The sequence below is a fragment of the Condylura cristata genome, unplaced genomic scaffold (assembly GCF_000260355.1).
Source record: "Condylura cristata isolate star-nosed mole 26May11 unplaced genomic scaffold, ConCri1.0 scaffold00024, whole genome shotgun sequence".
In the NCBI taxonomy this organism is placed as follows: Eukaryota; Metazoa; Chordata; class Mammalia; order Eulipotyphla; family Talpidae; genus Condylura; species Condylura cristata.
In genome coordinates this window covers 920,416-944,529 of record NW_004567125.1, presented here as the reverse complement: position 1 = coordinate 944,529, position 24,114 = coordinate 920,416, and the positions used below count along the sequence as shown (strand labels likewise).

The 24,114-nt window shown below is 48.8% G+C and overlaps 2 protein-coding genes across 2 annotated transcripts in view; both read right to left on the bottom strand.

Moving 5' to 3' along the window:
* Positions 1-463, bottom strand: part of ORAI2 (ORAI calcium release-activated calcium modulator 2) — a 10,520-nt gene extending 10,057 nt beyond the window's left edge. The window contains exon 1 of the mRNA XM_012729181.1: positions 366-463. The gene's annotated coding sequence lies outside the window, so the exon portion shown is untranslated. The remainder of the gene's footprint in view (positions 1-365) is intronic.
* A 6,532-nt stretch (positions 464-6,995) lies between these two features.
* Positions 6,996-23,524, bottom strand: PRKRIP1 (PRKR interacting protein 1 (IL11 inducible)). Its single transcript, XM_004688015.2, has 6 exons — positions 23,371-23,524; positions 22,556-22,634; positions 21,400-21,500; positions 19,384-19,469; positions 17,465-17,532; positions 6,996-7,449 (listed from the first exon to the last, which is right to left on the bottom strand). Exons 1-6 carry the CDS (start codon positions 23,494-23,496, stop codon positions 7,349-7,351), a joined length of 561 nt encoding a protein of 186 aa, XP_004688072.1. The 5' UTR covers positions 23,497-23,524; the 3' UTR covers positions 6,996-7,348.
* Positions 23,525-24,114: the final 590 nt, after the last annotated feature.

Below are 24,114 nucleotides of genomic sequence, written 5' to 3'. Positions count from 1 at the left end.
CCGGGGGCCGCCATCACGTGACCAGCCGGTGGGGGCGCTGTGAGCCACGTGACCTAGCGGGCGGGGCCTGGGAACGTGGGGGTTCCTAGGGTGAGCCCCGGAGGTGCCGGCGCCCGGCCATTGGCCACGTGGAGCGGTGGCGGGGGGGAGGAGGAAGCAGGTATCTCGTTATCAGACTGCGGGCGGGGCGGGGCGAGGCAGGTACAGGGCGGGAGAAGGGTGGAAGGGCAGCTCTGCTTGCAAATGGTGCAGGGACGGGTGCGGGCGGCCACGCCCGAGCTGCCCGGTGGATCAGCGCCCGCCCAGAACGCACCCCCCTCGGAGACCCTCCCTCCCCCAGACGCCGAGCCCCACGGGATCCTAACCTGACTGCAGCTCGCAGCTCTCGGGCGCAGCACCTGGGGATGAAAGTGCTTCCGTGGTGCGCTCTGCCCGCTCCACTCACTGCTGCGGGGAGCCTCTCACCGATCATGGTGAACTCCGGTTTTACAACCGAGATACCCAAACAGGAACGTTCTTTTCAGGAAGTGCCCATGAATAATGTACTAAGCGGCGAGATGGGTTCATACCAACCCGCGGTGCCAGACGGCCCTGAGTCTTTCCTGCGTGCCCTACATAGGATTTTTCCATCTGTCGCAACAGCATTGGACCGTGACACATTTATCCAAACCAAAGAAAAATTCCACCGTGCTAACCAGTCCAAGTTTTCTGATAGCTGGAAGAGATGTCACAGATACCAGGTCAAATCCGTTTGTATTTGCAAATTTTTAGAGGCCAGAGTCATAACACCTTAGAATTTCGGGGGACAGCTAAGAGCAGACGGCTAAGTCATTTTGCTCTAAAAAAAGAGCGCAGGAAAGCTCTGGGGTTTGGCTACCCCTCCTCCCTTCTTGTCCCTATTTTGCTCAACTATCGAGTCTACGAGAAAGGGATCATTTGAATTTCAGGGGGCAAGTTTCGCAAAAAAGCCATCATATGTGGTGTGCAAACCTCAAGACCCAAATGAACTAGAAAACAGGAAGAAAACACTATAAACTACAGCAGTTGCATCACAGCTGAAAATTCTTTCAGCAAGGGAGTCATTAGCTTGCTGCTGCCTGCATGTCCCAGTTAACCATGCCTCCACCCCCAGGCACATTTATTCAGCATGCCTAGACAGAGGCAAGAGGTAAGTCACAGTGACCAACGCTTTTCAGAGCCAGCTCCTTTAACCCAGCACAGAAAAAAGACGTCCCCTAGCAGTCTGAGGCAGGTGAGGGCACCGCGTCAGGAGCCTTGGCCCCCACAATGCCAACAGTCGGTGCCCGTCAGGTGCTCAGGTGGCTGAGTGGGAGTCACACAGTGGGTAAGGTTCATGTGCGCAGGTGCCGCCACCTGCCAGGTGTGCAGCCTACCTTTGGGGCTGTCTCCTGGTTGACTGACCATGCCAAGTGGCTTCCTCTCCCATGTCTGACAAAGACCAACTGAGCTGACCCCAGCAGCAGCCAGCCTCTTCCTCATCAACACCTGCCCCTCATTGAAGGGATACTTGAGTCCTGCCCCTCTCTCTGGCCAGGCCTACAACCAGGTGTGGGCAATGTAAGCAGGCCCCTTACCTGTTGGCTCTGCCCCTTGGCTATTCACGCACAGGGCCAAGCCCTCCAGCACCCCCAACAGCTCCTCTGTGAGATCTTAATTTTGAGTATCCCACTTTTTGAGCCTTCTCTTATTCAGTTCAGCCCACCCCCTCTCTTCCAGCCTGCTCGCCTTTCAAGCCCCACCCAATCGAACCTCTCCTGCACTTCCTGCCACCACCCTTCACAGCACACTTGAGAGCTGTCATCACTTATGCCATTTCCTCATCAGCCCTGAGTCTAGTGCTACTGCGTGGCTAAATCCAGGCGCTAGCTCTCCCAGCCACTGGCCGTCGCCGGGTACCCCGCCCTCCTCCTGCCACCTGGAAACGCTCCCTCCATGCTGACTTTTCCTGTGTGAACTTTCTCTGCAGTCTGTCCCTGGGTGTGGATGTCTCAGGATGCTTTCTGGGCCCCCACTCTACACTTCTTGTCTGGTCTTGCCCACACAGTGTTTCAAGGTGCCTGCCAGCTGCCCTGTCATCAGCTCCAGCCCTCTCTCCCTAGCCTTGCAGGCTGGGCCCCCACAGGCCTAACTTCATCACGTCCCCGGTGGAACTCGTCACCTCTCATACGCGCTCTACCTCGGCTTCAGTGTCCCACCACACACGAGCTAAGGGTACAGATCTGGTATCATTTCTGACTCCTCCCGTTTCTATGAAGTCTTGTGGATTCTCAGGCCCCACTGGTGGTGACTCTCCTCGGTCTCCAGGGCCCCACGGTCTCCGGGGTCTCTACACTACTACCGGTCATCTGCTACCACTGCTCAGGTGAGCATTACAAGAGCCTTCCACCTGTGCTCTCCAGACCTCAATGAAAACTCCGTTTCCCCATTGCACCCCAACTCCTCCAGGTTGCCTGTGGTGCAGGATCAACTCCAGTTCCCTTAATGTGATTCAGAGGCTGAGCCGGTCAAAGGCTCCTCCTCAGCTTGCTTCATGGCCCTCCCACCTCACCAAGCTACCTATGAGCTCTCCTCAGTCCTCCCCTTGGCCCAGGGCTGCTCCCAACGCGCAGGGACCCTGGGCTGCTCGAGTTGGGCCAGCCGACAGTGACCTTCTTGCTGAAGCCCCTTGAAGGCCGGGACTGACTTGTCTTCATTCTCTTTGTTAGCAAGATTGCACTGAGGAATCCTTTCAATTCAGTGCTTGGTTCCACTCTATAAACACTTGATACAGTCTGTGGAATAAGGAAATGAAAAATTGCCTTCCTGCAGGCTAAATTCTAAGGGTGTTCTTATTTAAAATATGTTAATATATGGAAATTGTAGCTCACTTTAGTCAAGTATGGCACAGGGTCGACGTAAATTAATGTCTGAAAGAGAACACGCCTGTTTCTAATGATGATGATGGCGTCTGTGCACAGCTCTCCTTTCACGCAGCCTAGAAGTCGGATTTAGGCACTTTCCTATTTCCCAAAGTCAAATGTCACGCTCCTAACCCCATTCCCCCTGCAAGAGATGAAATGGTGGAAACAAATTTAAAGGACTACTTAATAGGCTCCGTCACTGCGGTGGGAGTGTGGGCAGAATTTCCTGTGGTGACTGAAGAGCCTATTTGGGGCCTGAACCCAATGGAGCCCATGCCCTGGGGTGTGGCCAGGAGAGTGGAGGCAGGAGGGGGGCAGAGGTGGGTTTGCGCAGGCTTTCCTGGCCTCTGGCTCTCTGCACACTGCAGGCGGCTCATCCGGCCTCCAGCAAACCTGTCTACGATTAGCTTGCTGCTGCACTAGTTTGCAGGCGTGAGTAGCTTGCCTGCTATGTCGCCAGTATACTTATTGAGCACCTACTGTATTCCAAGCACTCTGCTGGCGCTGGGGGTACAGCAGAGAGCAGGACAAGCAGGTCTTTGTAGTCAGAGCTCACAGTTGAGTCTGGGGGTGTAGGAAAGGTACAAAACATGAACATATAGTAGGTGCTATGGAAGAAAATGAGAGAGCAGAGGTGGTGTGTAGAAAGCTGAGACCCAACGGAAGAGGCAGAGGAAGTGCAGAGTTCCTGAGGCAGGAAGAGTTTCCAGAGAAGCAGCGGGGGGCCATTAGAGGACTTCAAACAATATGTCCAGGTCTGACTTCTGCTTTTAAAAGATCATTCAGTGTTGTGGGGAAACAGCTGGAACAGGATGGACATGAGTAGTGGAGGCACCCCGAGATCCACCCAACTAGGTGTGGGTGGGGATCCGTGGGGCAGAGACGGTGCTAAGTGCAGGACCGCCTCATGGCTGGATGTAGAAAGGGGTGAGAAAGAACCCAGGACTGATGGAACCTGACTCCTAGGTTGGGGCAAGGCTGTGTGGGTCCTGGTGAAATAAATGAAGTGGGATGGTACAGGACATAAAAAGGCTTAGGTGCTAAAAATCAAGGTTTTCATAAGCTCAGGGGAAAAGTCAAAGTGGGGAGGTGGACAGCAGTTTGAAGCTCCACAGGGACGCTGAAGTCACAGTCAGCAGAGGATGGCACTGACAGGCAGCGCCAGGTGACATCCTTAGGACCTGAGTGTTGACAGTGGACACAGAGCTCTGGGCCACCCTGCCTAGACTCTGAGCAGTGAGGCGAGGCCACGGTGGAGGTGAAAACTTGGAGAGGGCTGAGAGGTGAAGAGGTGGCAGCAGACAGGGCTCTTGGGGGCGTGTGGCTGAGGAGGTGAACGCTGGGGTTGCAGAACATGGGCACAAGGACTTCTGTTTTGTTGGTGCGCAGTGAGGCCTGCGCATGCGGAGGGGCATTCCACACTGGCCGGGAGGGGGCGGCTGCAGGTGCCGGGCGCAAGGGGCCGCGGCTCTGCAGTCTCCACACTCTGCGGCAGTCCCAAGTGGGGTGGGGCTGCAGTGAATTTTCGGAAGTGGGGGTGTGCTCCTATGTGACACCCGTGGTCCTACCTCCGACAAAGCAGGGCCATCAGTGCAGCCACTGGATCCTGCAGTGAGAGAAGTACCGCCCGCACCAGGGCGCAGGCAGAAAAGGACAGCGCCTGGCTGTGGCACTTTCCTCTGCGTCCCCGGCTGCCTAGGCAGGTCCACGCGCTCTGACAGAGCCCACTCTCGCTGCTCACATGTGAGGGTCTCTAAGGTCACTGCGAACACCGGAATTAGTAAATGTGGAACTGTTGCCGCTGGGGGAAATACAGGGTTAGGCTTCTGTGAGTCTTCGGCTACAACATCAACCAATCAAATTATAACCTTGTTTTCTGAGTTTTTGTTTAAAGACACTTTTGTTAAAAACACACACACACACACACACACACACACACACACTCACTAATATTAAACTAAACAGTCAACAGCACTGTAACTCATGCCTGAAAGAAGCTTGTCTAGGGCACACCCCTGCCTTCTTGTGGTTCAGAACACATTACACTTCAGCACTGCATTTGAAGGCCATTTTAAACAGCAAGATCACCCCAATAAAAAGTACACAAATGCAAAAAACCTGCCCTTAAACAGACACGTTTGATCTGAAAGGAGGCCTCTTTTGACCTTGGCTGGGAGAGTTCATCAGATAACCCACATTTTCACCACTTTGCACATCTGCCAGTGACCGTGAATGCGTCATAAGTATGGACAAAATACATTTGTGACTAGCTGAAATCACAAACGTAGAAGGTGCAAATAGTGAGTCTCAGTATATCGCAAGTGATCATATACGGTGGCGTGTTATTATGTTAAGGGCACTCACTTGGCGCACAAGGAGCGTGGAGGGCCTCAGCCAGCACCAGCAGCAAAACAGCAGCACCTGGGCTCCCCTCTGTAGTGTGGGGCTGCGCACAGATTCTTCCCGGGCTGCAAGCCCGGGGTGCTGGAGCTGGGGCTGGGTTCGGGGGTCCCAGAGTTCAAGTGCCAGCTCTGTCACTTTTGCAGTGACTTGACAAGTTCTCAGACTTTTCAGTTTCTAATCTCGTTTCTTAAATTCATATGGGTAATTTAATTGGAGGGCAAAATGTATTCTCGTACAGATGACTAGGCCTGGCACAGGGCTGTCACATGAAGTGCGCTAGAATCATTCAGTATGTGAGCAAGTGAATGAAGGCCTAATTATCTGTAAATCAGAATTCTTACCCTGAGTTTTCCTGAGACAACTGAGTTATGTATATGTCTTGTTTAACTCCAGATTCCACCCCACCCATGAGCCAGTCAACAAAGGCATTATTTACTGATGTTCCTTAATCATGAATTTTTCCCACTGATGGCATCTAGTCTGTCCCCTATCCCCAAACAAAACCCTAAAGACAAACTGAGTCACACTAAGATACTGACAAGGTCTTAAAAATTGCCAGGAACTGCCTAAACACCATCTCCTGGAGCCCAGTGAAGGTATAAACTAGACGTCTGGCCTGGCATCCCGCTCTCTGTGCTTAGTCTCCTGCCAGCCGTGCAAGGCATCTACCCCACCGTCTCAATCAGCTCCTGGCAGGTACATGGAGCAGAACAGGAAATGACTCGCCGAGAGCTCCTTGGCTTATCAGGTCCTTGGGCACCCTCAACAGCCTCCAATGCGAAAGAACATCCATGAGATCAAGGCTGGCAGGTTCAGAGAGTTAAGAAAACTCACAGTTAAAAACAGAACAGAACAAAACACAATATTAACCAGCAGTCTCCGACAAAAGGAAACATGGGTTTCAAATTGTCCAGCCAGGGTGTGTGCTAATTTATTGGGGGTGACTTTCCATTTCAGTTTCCTGGGAAAGAAAATAATCCCATGATTTGAGCTGCTGAAAGCACAGAAGTATCACAGATGTCGCGAGAGCTCAGCACTATGAATGTGAAAGAAGGGCCTAATATCTCCTGGTTACCCTTCACTCTAAGTCACCATTTCCTGAATCCTATCAAATTCCATTAAAGGCACACGACATACTCAGACACTTGGAGGAGCTGGAGATAAAAACCCAAAGTGGGCAATGGCTCTCACTGCCTGTCCCTCCTCTTGGCCCTAGAGGCTGCCTTCCCCACTCAGTTCAGCCCCCCGTGACCTCAGCAGGAAACACAGCCTTCCCTTCCAGTCTGCCCTGTCCTCTGCTGTGGCCTAGTCCTGCTCATCCTCAATCTCCAAATGTTTTCCCAGAAGCTCTTTCACCAGTTTCCTTCCCTGGCTCAGCACACCAGGTGAAACCACATCTCCCTCTGCGAGGCCCGGGCTTCCCAGTACACACGAGGGTACTGGAGCTGCTGGGCGAGAACGCATGTCCTGGGGTACAACCTGCACGCTCTGCTGCGGGAACAGAGACCAGGTGCCCGCAGGGCGAGGCATCCCAGACCTGGGTCGCTGCCTTCCCTGAGTCTGGGAAAAGGCCCACGTCCGCAGAAGCCCTGAGGCCCTGTCCCCATCCGTTCATCCCACAGCCTTCCCTGCAGCGTTTGGAGCCAGCGTTTCACAGGTCTAAACAAAACCTCATGTTTCTGCTCTTTACTAAACAATCCTTTTACAGAAACCAGCCCCAAACTCATCACTGTCCAAATCTAAGAGCAGGCACCAGTGGCAGGCAGTAGGTTCACACTCTCCCCTTTCAGCAGAAACAACAACAGCGGCTCGGCAGGCCGCAGCGTGTAGGAGCTGGTCCGTCGGTCCGTCGGGCACCCATCCTGAGGCAGGCGGGGCTGGCAGCCGGGTGGGCTCCCACTGCTCATGGTCCTGGAGGCCTTGGCAGGAGAAAGGTGCTGAAACCTTTGGGCCGCATGAAGGAATGGCTGAGGTCCCGGTCACAGCCTGGGCCTGGTTCCAGACGGCGCCCGTGGCAAACATCATCATCGCCCCATGATGAAGCTGGGTGCCGCCTCCTCTTCCTCCTCCGATCCAGATGCCCCCTCAGAGCTGCTGGACGGCTGCTCCTGGGACTGACTGGATCCTGTAACCACAAAACGTCTGGATTAGAGACACACACATTCACGCAGAGAATCAAGGGAAGGAGAACTGAGGACAAATTAGGTACTAGTTGTTTCTGGACAAGAAGCAAGCGAGGGGCCAGAGGAGGGCCTCTGGCCATCAAGCATCATTTACAGAGCCGATCTACTACGGCTGGTGTGGGGATCTTGCCCTCATCAAAGAGTCCAGCAGCATACTTGAGAGTCCAATACCTTGCAAGTCAGGCCTCACTGCCTTTGAATTTGCCCCACTACCGTCAATGTCCATCATTTAAGGTTTGGCTGACAGCCCTCCTGCTGAATCTCTCAAAAGGATTTTCAAAACGATGTAGCAGAGGGCTCTGCCCACAACAAATATGCCAGCTTCCTGATTTTTCTAAACACAGACCCATAAACCCTGTCTCTTGACACTCCACATGCAGCTTTCAAACCCTGTGTTTTCCCTGGCATGACTGCCAGTACCCACACAGCAGCTGGGCTGGCCCAAAGCAGCCCACAAAGACAGCTTGTTCCCAACTCCTCCTCCGCCCCTCCATTTGGAGCAGGGGAGTGGGCGAGAGCTATGAAGAGGCCAAGCCAGAACTCACAGGGGCAGCACCAGCCCTCCAGCCCACTCTAGGTGGCCACGTGCAGGCACGCGGGGTCACACAGCCCACTGATGGGCCTCCTTCCTGGCACCCCCAGAGCCTAAGGCTCTGGGGAGCTTTGCTCCGACCATCATCACAGGGTCAGGCACAGCACCACATGGTCCAAAATTCACCTTCACATCTTAGGATATGACACTAGAAAGCACTATGATGGAGCAAAGTGACTAGACTTAATCTAATTAAAGATATCCCTCCTTCTCCTCAGCTCTCAGCCTCACACCAGAATAAGTGATCCCCCCCCTCCATATATGGGGTGCAGGGTAAAGGTGAGAGGTGTGTGTGTGTGAGAGTATGGTAAGAGGATTCACCAGAGACAGAGCAGGAGCAGAACAGGCAGATGCACTGAAATGCACTGCTGAGGGAGCAGCAGAGAGACAGGAGAGGTGTGCTGGGCCATGTGGCTCAGTTCCCTGGCCGGGGAACTGAGGCCCCAGTGGGTAGCACCAATAGTGCTGAGACTTCTAGGCTACCAGGACAGCCCCAGAATGAGGAGTTTTTGAAGTACAAAGGGTGTAAGTGAACATATTTAAATAGCTAAAATTTGAGCATCTACCATGTGCCAGGCTCAGTGCTAAGTCTTTATGTAAACCATCTTGTTTAATCCCACTAACAGTTTGAGTGAAGTATCACTCTATGTCCACACTAGTAAGAAATAAAGCTTAGAGAGGTTAATAAGTAACTTGCTGTTCAAGGGCTGATAATCAGTCAAACAAGAACCTAGCGAGTTCATGTGTTTGGCTTGCCTGCTGACCGTGCTGGAGAAATGTTTAAGAAAAGTGAGCCTAAAGAAAAACGAGCTGCAACAAGCATGACTGAGGGGGGCATACCGACTGGGTAAGCAAAGCGGTCTAGGCATACAATGGGTGTGACAGCCTTGCAAAGGACGTTGTGACACAGGCCTTACCATGGATGAACCTGGAGGACAGTATGTTGAGTGAAACGACTGGTCAGCTCGTGCAAAGGCAAACGCTGTATACTCCTTGTGCGTGAGCATGAGAATGGTCAAGGAGGATGGTGGTGGTCAGGGGCTGAGAGGATGGACCCTGTTGCTTAGTAGGTAAAGAATTTCAGGTTTACGAGATGAAGAGAATTCTGGGGTGGATGATGACGATGGCTCAGAACAGTGTGGATGTGTTCGGTATCACTAAACTGTCCACTTAAAAATGGCTAAGTTGGTAAATGTTATGTCTATTTTATCACACAAAAAAAAAGGATACAGGGCCCTCCCTGATGGCGTAGCAGGTTAAAGCACAGCATTAAGAAGCTAAAGCCACTTCCGCATGAGTTCGATTCCCGCCTGCCCCGGAGTTGACCACATGACGCGGCAGACCTCTCCTGACCCGCCCGCTGCTCCCCTCAGCAGTGTACTTAGTCGATCTGCCTGTTCTGCTCCCCACTCTGGTGAATCCTCTCACTGCCCCTGCACCTCTGGCCTGTACCCCAGTTCTGTATGCACAAATAAATGAATCTTTAAAAAAAAAATGGGGGGGATACACACATACTCCAGGGAGACTGAGTGGGAAACTAAAAATCACTAAGCCAACTTGCTTGGCACAACTGGATTCCTAGAGCACATGCTCACATCATGGCTCTCACAGAAAATGACGAGGTTTCCGTGGCCTATGTGGCCAGGGTGCAAGGCATGAACACTCAGCCGCCTCCCTGAAAGCCTGGGGTCAGGGTCTCTGCCATTTGTTCCCTCCCTACCTCTCAGCTGAGAACCTATGTGCCAGAGCTGGGGCTCCCAGGCTGACACGGCGAATATTTCTATTTTGTTCTATAACTTAGTCATAGTCTGGCTGCCTCAATCCCAAAATCCACCAACCACACCCACAGAAGTCTTAACACAGCAGGATGAGCACATAGGATCTGATCTTCAATTTCTGATCTTGCAGAAACAGTCAAACACTGACTAATCTGAGTATTTTTGGAATAGGGTGTTTTGGATACCTCAGATGCTAATTTAAAGAGGAGGGTGCTAAGCATTCCGCGTGGTTGAAAGGCCTCTGAAAATGTAGTGCTTCACTTAATAGCAAACACAATAGATTTCTGTGTGGGAGACGCGGCAGGGCCTAGATGTATCAAAGAAATCTGTGAATTGGGCGGGCATTCAAGTCATTTGGTATTTCGACAAAATTAAGTCACCCGTTCATTCATTCTCTCAACATAATAAAAAATAATGCAAGTGCTTCTTGCCAGCTACTGTTCATAATGCTGAGAAATAAAAAGACAATGTCACAAATTGAAACAACAATGAGATATCACAACACATGTAATTAGGGAGGCCAAAAAGAGCCCAAAGCTGACAATGTCAATTGCTGGTGAGGATGTGGAGTAACTGGAAAATGCAAAATGGAATCAGCACATTTGGAAGAGTGTGGCAGTTTTTTAGAAAGCTAAACATCGTCTTACATGATCCAGCAGTCACCATCCTTGGTATTTGCTCAACTAATTTGAAAACTTATGTCCATATAAAACCATTACACCATTGTGTATGGTAGCATTTTTGTGACTAAAAATCTGGGTCTAACCAATATATGTTTCATCAGGGAAATGGATAAACAAGCTAGTATGCCCACCAGATGGGATGTATTCAGCAATGAAAACAAGTGGGCAGGAAGGCCACGCAAAGGTAAGCAGCATCTTAAATATTAAGTGAAAGCAGCGAACCTGGAAAGCCTACACTGTGTCATCATCTCCACTGTGTGACACTGTGGCAAACGGACCAGCATACGCCAGGGAGTGGAGGCGGAGGGAGGCGAAATAGGTCAAGCACAAATGTTAAGGAGAAGGATGTCCTAAAGGAACTCTGCAGAGTCTTATGGACCCCACCCCCTACTCCAGCTTTCTGGACTCTACGCCCCTACTCCAGTGATTGGAAACTACAACTCCCAGCAGTACCAGGGAGAGAACTGTGAGGACCCAAGGGCGGAGCTAGCAGGAATTCTGGGACATTTGGGGGATAAATAGGACGCGATTGCATCTCTCACTCAGAAACGGCTCTCCTGACCTCCTGACTTGGTGTGTTCAGTCAGCCTAGCCTAAGGTATTCCAGTTACTTTGTATCCCACTCTCTTTCCCTGGGTTGTTTCCTATTCCTTTCCCCTCTTGTAAATAAACCCATTATTGACCCTTTTGTGTGTACCTGCAGTATAACTGAATTGTGAGCACATGGGTAAGGCCCCATAGACAGTCCACTCTGGGCTACCCTGTAACACAAAGAGTATTTTGGGGGACAGTGAAAGTACTCTGTATAATACTGTAACGGTGGATACATGAGACCATACATTTGTCAAAGTTCATTTAGGATGTCAAGGATGCCAGGATGGAAAGAAAAGGTGACACGAGTCCAATTCTATCACGCATGGAGGCAGCTGACTTTGGAGAGTGAAGGGGAAGGTGCTGACCTAAGACATTTTGCTCGAGATGATAAAGTCCCACAGGGAATAGGCTCACAGTTCTGGACTACTAATTATGAACACTGAAACAATCACAAAAATGGATGGAGGCCGACGGGAGCCAAGTCGCTGCTTTGGGAGTGGGAGCCACAGGCAACTGCTGAGAAGGCCGCAGCGACCCCGGTGGCGATGGCAGCGAGTGAAGACGCCGGAAAGAGCCAGAAGCAGGCAAGCTCGATGGCCACATACAGAAACATCTGCAGACTGTACACACACTGCCTAGTACACACGTACACTTCCTTGCTTTATCAGGTAAAAGGGCCTAGAAACACCACCATCCCAGTAGCAAGACACCAGATCTTGGATTCTCATTCCATTCTCCAAAATTAGGAAACAGCACTCTTCGGAGAGTTGCTGATTCTAGATCTTGGGCAGGAAAAACACTAGTTAAGCCTGGCATATCCTGTAGTGCCAGAAAGTAAGGAAATTCTTAAAACAAAAAACATTTAAAAAAAAAAATTGAGCAACAAAAGTGCTGGTCTGTAACTATTACAACTTGAAAATACATTTTAAAAAATCCATTTATTTTATCTTTTAGGGCAAAAATATCCCAAAGGATATTTTAGGACTGATTAAATGTCAGTCCAAACTGATATGAATAAAGGGGAAGAAGAAACTAATCTCTTAAGCAAAAGAATTTCAAGTAACTTATGAAGGATGGGTAGGGAACTCCCTATTCCTTAAGTGGAGGCTAAGCATTGTTACTTCTTTTCAAAGAGGATAGCTGGGAGAAGAAAAAGAACTTCATTGTGGTAAAACCCAAGCACCACCTCAGCCAGGTGGTCAAGGCCAACTGTAATAGTGACTTAGCCTTATCCCGACAGCAGCTGGCCTGACATGATGTGATGAGAATGGCACTTTATCTCTGTGGTCTTGCTCCCCAGAGTAAATAACTCCAGCCTTATCATAAGAAAAACATCTGACAAATTCCAATTGAGGGACATTCTGCAGAACACCCAACCCTCAAAACTAGAGGTCATCAGAAACAAGAAAGCCTGAGAACCTGTCACGGTCCAGAGAAGAGCACACATGATGATTAAACGTAATTTGAGAGTCTGGATGAGACAGTGGAACAAAAGAAGGGCATAGCTAAAAACGCAGGAAATCTGAATAAAGTGTGAACTTTAGCTGATACTGTATCAATATTACTTCACTGACAAATGTGCCATATTTATTAATGTTAATAGGGAAAGCTGAGTGTATGGGAACTCAACGTACTATCTGTGCAATTTTTCTATAAATCTAAAAATTTTAAGATAGATACCGCCCCACCGTCACTGAACTGAGACTGCAACTAAATAGAGTGACATTATATGACCTTGCAGATTCTATATATTAAGTATGTACAAAACCCCCTTGAGCAAAGTGGAGGGAAAGGCTAGATCTGTGAAGCCGGCCTGGGGAGGGAAGTCAAAGGCTTTCCAAAGAGAGAACACCGCAGGTGGAAGGTGCAGGATGGGAAGCTCTCTGCACGGCTCGGGGGGAGGCCTGGGTGTGTACAGGAGCCGCCAGACCAAAGCACACAGAGGAGTAATCGGTAAAAGCCGGCGCTGGCGAGGACGTGGTAAAGCGCCTGCGGTAGCACAGTGCCGGCAGCAGTAAACACCGGCACGGGCGGACCCCAGAAGATGCAGGCTTGGTCAGACCACTGCAAGAAAGTGAAAAACAGGACAGCCAGACACGCACATTTTTTGGTTTCCCAGGATATAGAAATGTTTATCTTATACTTTAATCTATTATAAGTGTTTGACAGCATTGCACACACACACACATACTTTAATAATTAAAAAATATTTTATTGCTGAAAAATGCTGTCTTGGGAAGTAACTGGCAATACATTTGAGTTCAAGAGTCATGAAATAGTTTAATGCTCTGCAATCTAGTAATTCCCACTGTTGGAAATTTATGTTAAGGGAATGAACCCCAAAGGGGGAAGGGAGTGTGGTGCATGACTGTTCTCTAAGTGACTTTCGAAGAGGAAAACTAAAATGAACCTGATGTATAACCAAAGGGGAAGTGTGTCAATTGTTATGTCACTCGTTGGATATGATGCCTCACTGGGAAATGATGAAGCTCAGAAGTGCTTATGGTAGTAAATGTACAAAATGGAAAACCACTCATGTACTGATCTAACTACGAGCCAGTCATGTGCACACAGAGACTACGGAGGAGAGAGGGGGGCCGCTATCAGGAGGATGTCCGAGTCTTCCATACTGTTTACTTCCACTACTCTTACACCGCTGCTCCCACAGTATTTTTAAATCTAGGGTTCTGAGAGTTTACTCACCGATTACAGAAATACTAGGTAAAATGCCACAACATATAATTAAACGGATACTGACCTTCAAAAAAAAAAAATCCAGATATATGAGCAGACTTGGAAAAAAGTCCTTTCTACTATGGAATTATAACGACATTGGAAAATATTTGTGATTTGAACAACTATAATGTACTTACATCAATAAGCTTTATATAATTATATTAGAATATTAAAATGCTAAAATGACTATTATAAATAATTTAGAATCTCAAGGATCACAGACCATTTTTATTTTTATTTTATTTGTCTTTGCATGTTCCAAACATTTCTAAAATGCTCTCCTATTACCTTTATTCACAATAAGCACAGTGGATATGGACAGTGATCTAACATAATGTTTAAGAAATTTGGCCAAAAGACAAATAGTCTGATCCAAAACATCAAGCACCAGGTATCAGTTAGGAGTCTCAATTAGGAATAACTGTGCACCCTCCCTCGCTAGCGGTATTTGGCAATTTCTGGAGGACTCTGAATGTCAACAACCGAGGGAAGGCTAGCTGCTGCTGGCATTTGGATGCTGCTAAACATCCTAGAGTAAACAGGATATCATTTCACACAACAAAGAATTATCTGGCCTAAAATGTCAATGGTTACTGAGGTCAAAAAACTGCTCTCCATGCACTTAGTAACAAGTTACTTTAAGGCCGCCCTGGGTTTGTTTGGTAGCAGGCCTATTTTTGGGTAAGTAACACTGGTGTTAGACTGTGTCACTCGGGAGGTCAAGGCTCGCCTGTGCAGAGGGACCTACTGCCACCTGGTGGTGTCGTTCAGACACACGGCCCACTCACACCGAGTTACTGGGCCAGCGAGACAAGCAAGTAGCGAGAGTTCTTCTCCAAGAGCAGAGCAGGTCTTCTGGCTTACTGGTTTTTAGAAGACGCAAAAAGTTTGAATGACTTCCCTTCAAGCCCACCTAGAACCCGAGTGGCCTGAAGCCATCTTGTGGCACACCTGAGCACCACCACATTAAATTCCTATTCATTTCAACCAGCTAGAAAAATGTTTCTTTCATAAAATGAAACATAGGGAAATGGGGGTGAGGTAAAAGGCACACGAGCCATGTCTCTGCCGGCTCTCCCTACAGCACTCTACCCTGCTTCCTGGAGCTAAGCTTGCCCAGCTCTGGGTACCACTGATCACACTTCAACATAGGCAAGCGCCATTGGCCGCACTTCATCTTACTGAGCTGTGCACACCTTTTTTTTTTTTTTTTCTTTTTAAAGATTTATTTTATTTGTGCATACAGAACTGGGGTACGGGCCAGAGATTCAGGGGTGGCGAAAGACTTCACCAGAGACAGAGCGGGGAGCAGAACAGGAAGATCGAGGAAGTACACTACTGAGGGGAGCAGCGGGCGGGCCGGGAGAGGTCTGCTGCGCCATGTGGTCACCTCCGGGGCAGGCAGGGCTCGAACTCATGCAGAAGTGGTTTCAGCTTCTTAGTGCAGTGCTTTAACCCGTTGCACCACCAGGGAGGGCCCTGTGCACACCTTTTATACACACTAGAATTTTTTTTAAACCCTGTGACTTATTTCATTGCAATACTTGCTTTATTGCAGGGGGCTGGAACTAACCCACGGGCTCCAAGGGGTGATGCAAGTGCTACCTTCTCAGTCAGGTACAGCAGCAAGGCCCATGCACCGTCATGAAACTTTCAGATTTGTTTGCAGCCCATAGTTCACTTAAAAATGTAAAGAGGCCCTCCCTGGTGGCGCAGCGGGTTAAAACACTGCACTAAGAAACTAAAGCCACTTCTGCATGAGTTCGATCCCCGCCGCCTGCCCCCGGAGGCGACCACATGGCGAGGCAGACCTCTCCTGACCCGCCCGCTGCTCCCCTCAGCAGTGTACTTCGTTGATCTGCCTGTTCTGCTCCCCGCTCTGTCTCTGGTGAATCCTCTCACCCTCCGCATCTCTGGCCTGTACCCCAGTTCTGTACGAATAAATAAATAAATCTTAAAAAAAAAAAATAAAAAAATAAAGAAATTAGGCCCTCCCTGGCGGTGCAGCGAGCTGAAGCGTTGCACTGTGAAGCTAAGCCAAGCTGTGGCCGCTTCAGTGTGAGTTTGATCCCCGCCTTGGAGGTGACGCACATGGCGCGGCAGACCTCTCCTGATGTGCCTGCTGCTCCCCTCAACAGTGTACTTCATCAGTCCGCCTGTTCTGCTCCCCACTCTGTTCCTGTGCCCCTGCACCTCTGGCCTACACCCAGTTCTGTATGCATAAATAAATAAATCTTTTTTAAAAAGTAAAATAAAATTGGGAAGGAAGAAGCATGCTCACTGCTACACTTCTGTTCAATGATGTAACCTGGGCCAAGCCAGTGCTACACAACCCAAAAAATAATCTAATAGTATTTATAGTATTTGGATTGGAATAGATCCTGTTGGCTTACAGTCATTAAAAAAAGAAAGGGCCCTCCCTGGTGGCACAACAGGTTAAACCACAGCACTGTGGAGCTACACACAGCCACTGCAGCCCAAGTTCCATCCCCGGCCAGGGAGCTGACCCACGTGGCGCAGCAGACGGCTCCTGTCCCACCCCTGCCTCCCTCAACAGGGTATTTTGGTTGATCTGCCTGTCCGATTCTCCACTCTGTCTCTGGTGAGTCCTCTGACCTCCTGCACTTCTAGCCTACACCCCAGTCCTGTGTGCATAAATAAATCTTAAAAAAAACATCAGAAGAACTACATGTTCCCATGTTTTCTGAGATCAGGCTTTGCAGCAAAAATAAATTACTAACGCTGTGTGGTTCATTATAATACTAACTTACTAGAAGTCTACCACCTTACACACCTTTTAGTTTCCTACCAAGTGGGACAAATCCCCAAACAGAAAGGAATGATCCTTCCTGCACCCACAGCACCTGTCCCTGCCGGAACACTACACACTGCTGGGCTCTGCTTCTGTCCATCCCCTCATGTATCAACCTCATGTCAGACCCGGGACTTGAAACTGCCCTCTCCTGGGAAGCAAGCCAAGTTCTCCATGGTTTCTTTCACGTGTATTAACCTGCACCTGTGATCCGTACACAACTCTATTAACCTTAGTAAAACAAAGACACATGTAACGTGTCCCCAGACATCTGGCATCATTAGTCTTATGCGAGAAGGATCACACGCACCAAGTGGGGAGTAAAAAAGACTTGTCAGGTGGGGGTTGTGCTTCTGTCCATGGGTTTCAGTGCTGCGGACCCCTGCATGTAAGCCGCGCTTAATGAACTTTATTGTGATTAATGGATGTGCCTGCTTCATTCTTTGCACTCAAATTACCCTCTCGAGCTGGGGAAACATGCATCCTCACAGCTGTGGAGAGCCAGCAACACCGCCAAGCTCCTTTACCAGCTGGGCCTGAGGGAGGGTCTGTCCTAGATGCAACACAAGGCATCTTTGCTTTGCTTAATTCAGTTTGGCTTTGTGATACTCGTAAATAAGGGAGTCCAAATGAAGAAAAATAAACCCTTTAGCTCCTGTGGCCAGCCTACCACCCCAAACTCTCTATTTTAGTCGTTCCTGACAGGCCACACTGAGTAACACCAAGACAAGACCACAACCAAGCAAAGTGGGGTCTACTTGCCTTCTTCTAGTTTCTTCTGTTCAAGCTTCACCTTCTTTGCCAATAGTTTCTTTTCTTTTAACTTCTGGCTACAAAGGTAAAATAAACATATTAATCATTTAGCTATCTTATTGTTTATTTTGGAAAGTAACCACTGCCTTAGAGCATCTTTTAAAATGTTACACACACACTACAATGACAAAGGAAATAGTTTTCATCCTTTGGCTACTCCAACACCAGTAACACTATCAAGGTGCTGAAGGAGAGCAGAATAGGTTGCCAAGGTGTGCCCTTCTCTCACTGATCATGGTGAACTAGTTGCTTGAGACAGCAAGGACACTGACCCTCCTTTGCCCCACTCAAAGTAGGAAATACATGTCCCATGGGATAGGCGCCCTGCCTGTACAAGAAACAGAGAGATGGCCTTGTCACCAGAAGCAGGGACAAGGGTTGACAAGGCTGTATGACGAGCCTTGTTCATTCTGTGGGGAGGCTAAGAAACATGGACTCAAAATTGATAAAGGAAAATCTGTAATGGAACCAGAAGACCACTACCACGACTGACCGCTTAGTGACGTGGAGTTTACAACCACATACATCATTGACATTACACTGGTTTCTTGACAACTGGAATTTGGCACATTTGGAGATTCACTGGAATCAGCAAACACTATGGACCTGGTTTCAAAGGAAACAATCACTGTGCGGATGTGTGGGCATCCCTTCCTCTCACAGGCTTTTCATTCCCCTTTCGAGAATCTTATTTTAGGGGCCCATCTGGTGGCACAGGGTTAAAGCCTCAGTATTACCAAGCTATCAACAGCCACTGCACCAGAAGTTCAATCCCCTGCCAGGAAGCCGACCCACCCGCTGCTCCCCTCAGCAGTGTATTTCAGTAAACCTGTCAGTTCTGCTCCCCACTCTGTCTCTGGTGAATCGTTTCACCCACCCCTGCACCTCTGGCCTGTACCCCAGATCTTGTGTGCAATAAGAACATCAAAGTCTTCTTTTACTTGCAGGTGACAGCCCTCCTACATCTGCTCTGTGCCCCTGCTGTGGACACTTGCCCGGCGCTGGGTCTGGGGCTCCCAGGCTGCATGTCTCCTCAAAGCTCTGCTTCCCCTTCAGACTGAGTTCTGACTTGTTACTGGATTATTTGACACTTTTTCACTGGCTTATTATGTAACTTACTAATTCTTACACCAATTACTTCTGTGATGTTGATTCTTCACAAATTGTGAAGATTTAAAAGTCGCCTGCTTTGACCATTTTGTGAGGGTCTCATGTCTTTGGAGCTCCTGTACATTGGAAATTGGTTTTTCTCTTTTATCTGCCTGATGTCAACTTAAATATCAGACCTGTCAAAAAACCTAGAAGGGAAGAAAGGAAAAGTTTCCTACCCTACACTGTCTTCAGCCTCTGGTGCCCTGTGGTGATGAAAGTGACCTCTGCTGGAGCTGCCTTCCCATTCCAAGATATTCAAAACTGCTTTTAGAATTCTGCTCGGCTCTCTAAAGATGGAGGCAGCATTTATTAAAATGCACTCAGTCTGTAGTCTGAATAAACAGGTACTTACTTGGGCCACATACCCTAATCTAAATGAGAAATTTAGACAGAACCTTAAGTCTGATGTTGGAATACAGAAGTGAAGGAGACAGAAGTCCATGCAGTGACCCAAGTGTTGACTTCCAAGCGCTGGATAATCTGTAGTGAGCCGGGGGCGGGTTTGGGGAGAGGGCACGAGGAGCAATCAATGGCTTCATCTCTCCCAGGGTCTAGTAGGAAAGTCATTCCTTGGCTGGCTGCGCCACCATGGGCTGACCGGCCAGAGGGCCACTGGTCAGACAGGTGAGCCCACTGCAAGGACTTGCATCAGCCGTCTACTCTCACATTTCCTGCACTCAGGTCACCTCAGTTATGGGGTGTCACAGTGCCCTTACCGTTTTTTTCGCCGCTTTGCAGTCTGCTCCTCTGCAGCAATTTTATTCCTTTCCAGTCTCTTCTGAAACTCTGCATCCAATTTTTGCTGCAAAAAAGCCCACATCATTTAGACACATTTGAGTCTGAGTAGCCAATAGTGGGGTTCTGTTTGAGCTGGGTCTAAGAGTTCTAGAAGTTATCTCGCTGGAGGTGCTATTAACCATCATCTCCAGGGTCACGCCTTTCAATATATGGCTATCTGATGGCAAGTATCTCTTTCAGTTAAGCTACCACCCACAACAAGCTGAGAGAAAGTTAAGAGAGGGCTCAGGGTGTCTTCCCTGAAGGCACAGAACACCACTGCTTTGTTGAGCCAAGGCCTACAACAGTGTTATATTGTAGCCAAGAACAAGAAAACACCTATCTATATTGGTCATCATTCACTACTCCTGGCATGAAGCTTCCAGAATGCTTACAAATTTCCCATCTAAGCATGAAAAGGGCATCTTTCATTATGGGTGGTTCAGCTCTCAGGTTTGGAAATGCTGAAGATAAAAGGTGAAAGGGTGTCTTTTGTTATTCGTTAACAAGCCCCTCTCAGCCAGTTAAGGAATGACTTTTAGAAAGCCAAAGGGGTTAGGGGGGCTTTCAGCTCCACCTCCAGAGACAGGGCTGGAGGCTGAATTAATCACTAGGGGTCAGTCATACCTTCAAAGACCCCCAAAGGATGGGATGAAAGAGCTTCTGGGTTGAAAAACATGTGTAAGTACTAGGGGAGGGAAGGTAAGATCTGAGTCCTTTCCACCGGACTATTCCTGAGTTATGGCCTTTTAAAATAAACTATAAGTCTCCCTGAGTTCTTCTAAGCAAATTAATCAAACCCAAGAAGGGAGCCTCTACTTTGTAGCCAGTTGGTGAGAAGCCGGGCAGAGATAGCAGGTATTACATGTTACGGGATTGCTTCTGGACTTGAGATTGAGTGTCAGAGGTTTAGCAGAGTAGTGAGTAGAGGAGATGTAAGGAGTCTGGAATTTTCAAGTCTTACTTAGCTTCAGTCACCAAGTAACCGGTTTTAAAGCAGCATTAACACACTGCTGTTATCTGGTACCTAACACAACACACACCCACACATCTAGTCTCTGTGTTATTTCTAAGCAGCAACCTGTTTCTAAGTCTCCGTTTCCTCATCTATAAAATGAAGAAATACTGAGTTGCTGGAAAAGTCATGATGCATTTTTTCTTGAAAAACACAGGGAGCCTCCTGGGTGGCCTGGGGGTCAAGTCTCAGCACTATCACACCTAAGACCTAAGTTTGCTCCCCTGCCCCAGAGCTGACCCACATGGCACAGCAGACCTCTCCTGTCTCACCTGCTATTGCCCTCAGCAGTGCATTTCAGTAGATCTGCCTGTTCTGCTCCCCACTCTGATGAAGGTGAATCCTCTCATAGCCTGCACCTCTGGCCTGTACGCCAGTTCTAAACAAAAACTTAAAAAAAAAAAAAAGAAAGAAAACATAGAAAAAATACATCATGACTTTTCCAACAACCCAATATTAATTCTTCTGCCCCAGAGCCTACTCCAGGAAGAGACATGCAACAGCCTACAGGAATGCACTTATAACTGCAAAGACATCTACGCCTCAATAAAGGACACACAGGAAAGCACACTGTTCCCACCAAATGCAGAGTTACCTGGAATCGCAGGCACTCAGCTAAGATGGACAGATGGACACTAATACATAATAACTCGAGTGGTGGCACATCTGCTTCATGGAGATGACCTCAGGGAGAGGGGATGCTGCTGTGTTCTCCACACACATGGATGTTTCCTTCCCTCACTTGTCCCCTAGTATGAGCATCAAGAAGCGCTGACCTAAGAGAACCCGATGCAACTCGGTACCAGTTTCTCATGCCGTCTTAGAAGGCGGCCCTCAAGCATGCCATAACTAGGCGTGTCTAAGTCCTCTTCAAATGCTTTTTAAAAAGTTGTAAGTACACACTGCCCAGACCCCCGGCTCGACCAGCCTCCTCACTGACCTTCTCAGCCATGGCATCCATGTAGTCTTGTCGCTGGTATTCTCGCCGGCGCAGATGCCTGTACACATGGAACTCTCCACTTCCAGCCCCTGCGCTTGAACCTAAAGGCAGGAAAGTTCTGAAATTTTTTTTTTGTTTTTTAAAGTTTTATTTATTTATGCATACAAAAGCTGGGGTGTGGGCCAGAGATGTGGGGAGTGAGAGGGTTCACCAGAGATAGAGTGGGGAAAGAACAGGTGGATCTCCTGAAATACACTGCTGAGGGGAGCGGCAGGCAAGACAGAAGAGGTCTGCTGCACCAGAGAGCTCCTCTGGCCAGGAATGGAACTCGTGCTGCAATGGCTGCGGATAGCTTTATTGTGCTGCGTCTTAACTCCTTGAGTCACCAGGGAGTGCCCTGTTCAGAATTCTTGATGAAATCTAGTTACCAACATAGACCACCCTTAATCAAAATAGGCTAAAGAAGAAACTGGAGTCATGGAAGGCATCCTGCCTGCCCTGTTCTGCACTGTGTTCCAGAATCCAGCACAGGGCCTGGAATAATGTAGACATCACTCTGCATTTATTGCATGAATGTGGAAAATAAAGTCACAAAATGTTCTGCTCTAACGTGTGTAAGAGGAGGAACTGACTATAGTTCAGTACCAGAAACCTACAAGAGAGCCTGTGACCTTTTCCTCCCCTCAAAGGATGACTTCACATTTAGTTATGCTGGATTTCAAAGCTGAAAAGATGTCCATGATACATTCAATGGAAAGAAGGAGGTTAACTGCAACAACTGTATTTTTGTAAAAACAACTTTTCCTTGAGTGTGAATGTCATTGACTACAGAGGTCTGAACTTCTGTATCAGTTACAAGCGGAATGATGCAATGGCAGGGGTTCAAAGTTCTTACATCTATTATTTATAAAATAATTAGTATATGTCAATTTGCAGCCCAGCAAAATATAACTATTTCCACTTAGATAACATATTTTGCATTATTAAAATCAATGCAAAAGAAAATTCTCTAATTCCAAGTAATATATAACCAAAATCCTTCGTTATAACAGCAAAATATTGGGCCTGTGAACACTTTTCCCCTTCAGAGATTTAATTAACAAACGCTATCTCGACTTTAAAAACTATTTACACACACACCACACATACACATTACCCATTACATCTCGGACAAATTCTGGGGGAGGTCGAGGTGCCCATTCACTCATTTTTTCTGGAATTGGAACTGCTTTGTCCTGCAACAATTAAACAGGAAGGCATTGATAAGTATAAACTGCTGACAAAGTCACATCTCTTATAACCAAAGAATTTTAACTGGTTAAGTACGGCAGCTTTTATACCTTGCACTGGAAGCTGATTTTACCTTTTTTCCTCCGTTGTAGCTTTACTCCAACCTATATACTTTGGGGTCTATTACAGCTTACGGCCTCGTTTAACTTTCCAGAGCAGACCTCTAAAATCCAAGTCACTATGGTTTGCAACGACGAGTTTTAACCCTTCTTACCACAGGAGAGCCCACCCTCGTTAATAAAAGCACAGAATCTTTTCATCCAGTAGTTTTTATGACGGAGGACCAGATGATAGGAGAGTGACTTGCCCCAGGTATCTCGCCCATAATCCGTACTGTTTAGAAGAAAATTAGCGCTTGCGCTAACTCACGGATTCTGCCTTTCTAATCTAACGCTCCAGTCCACAAAAAGTTAAGGCGGGAAGGGTCTAGAGCAGGGGAATCGGCAGCGCCTCCCCGACACCCCCCCAACAGCGCCCTCGTCCAGACTAAGCTCAATCATCAGAAGGGAAGCTCGCCATCTCCGGAGCCGCCTGTTTCTTTCTAGGGGCTGGCCCTGGGGCTTGGGTCTGGATTCCAGAGTTGGGGGGCGAGGCGGGGATGCCGGGCCCGCGGGTCCCGGAGGCGTCAGAACCCAACCAGGATAGGAACAGGAAGGGCCGTCGAACCCGCGTCTGTCTCACCGGGTTCTTCATGAGCCGCTCCAGTTTGAGTTTCTGCTCCTCCGCCGCATTCTTGGGAATGACGAGCGCCTGGGGCTCCTTCTTGGGCCTCGGTGGTCGCACCGAGGAGGCGGCAGAGCTCGCCATGACAGCTACCCTGCCTCCCGGGCGCGCGGCGGCGGCGCGCCCTTATGACGACAGAGCCGCGCGCCAGCAAGCGCGGTCTCCTGGTGGGTGGGGCTGGGGCGGAGCCGCGAACCGGAAGAAGGTGCTTAATATTCACGAGCCTGAGGCGGGTCTGTTGTTTCGATCCTAGCAGGTTGGTTTCGCTTCCCGCTTCTGAGTAGATCGAGGCGTCCTAAAGTTGATGTGTTTAGGGGAGGGGCCGCCTTACGTACCCGAGGGCCAGGAGATTTGCCCAGTACCGGTGTGCGTCGAGGCTCCCCTGTGGCTCTGCTGAAGGTTCTCCGTATCCCTCCCCACCAGGGCCTTTGTCTTGACACTTGTCCGGGGCTGGTCCACTCCGAAGCCCCCTCATTTCTGGCGATCTGTTTATTTAAGACAGCACAAAGGCGTCGCAGTGAGTCCCCCAGAAGGCTGGGTCCCAATGTCTTTGTTCACTTCTAATTACTTTGCACGTGACTCTCAGCCAATACATTTGGGGGAGAGAATTCTGCATCTTTCTGACAACAAAGAGAAAAGCTGCCGGTCACATCTGGGAGCTGGCCTGGCATTCTTAGCTAGGTCTTGGTGTTTTTCTGTTGG

Coding starts and splice junctions, on each gene's coding strand:
- PRKRIP1 (XM_004688015.2), bottom strand. CDS start 23,496: ATGGCGAGCTCTGCCGCCTCCTCGGTGCGACCACCGAGGCCCAAGAAG. Junction 22,635..23,370: donor AGCGGCTCATGAAGAACCCG/GTGAGACAGACG, acceptor TAATTGTTGCAG/GACAAAGCAGTTCCAATTCC. Junction 17,533..19,383: donor GCAAAGCGGCGAAAAAAACG/GTAAGGGCACTG, acceptor TTACCTTTGTAG/CCAGAAGTTAAAAGAAAAGA.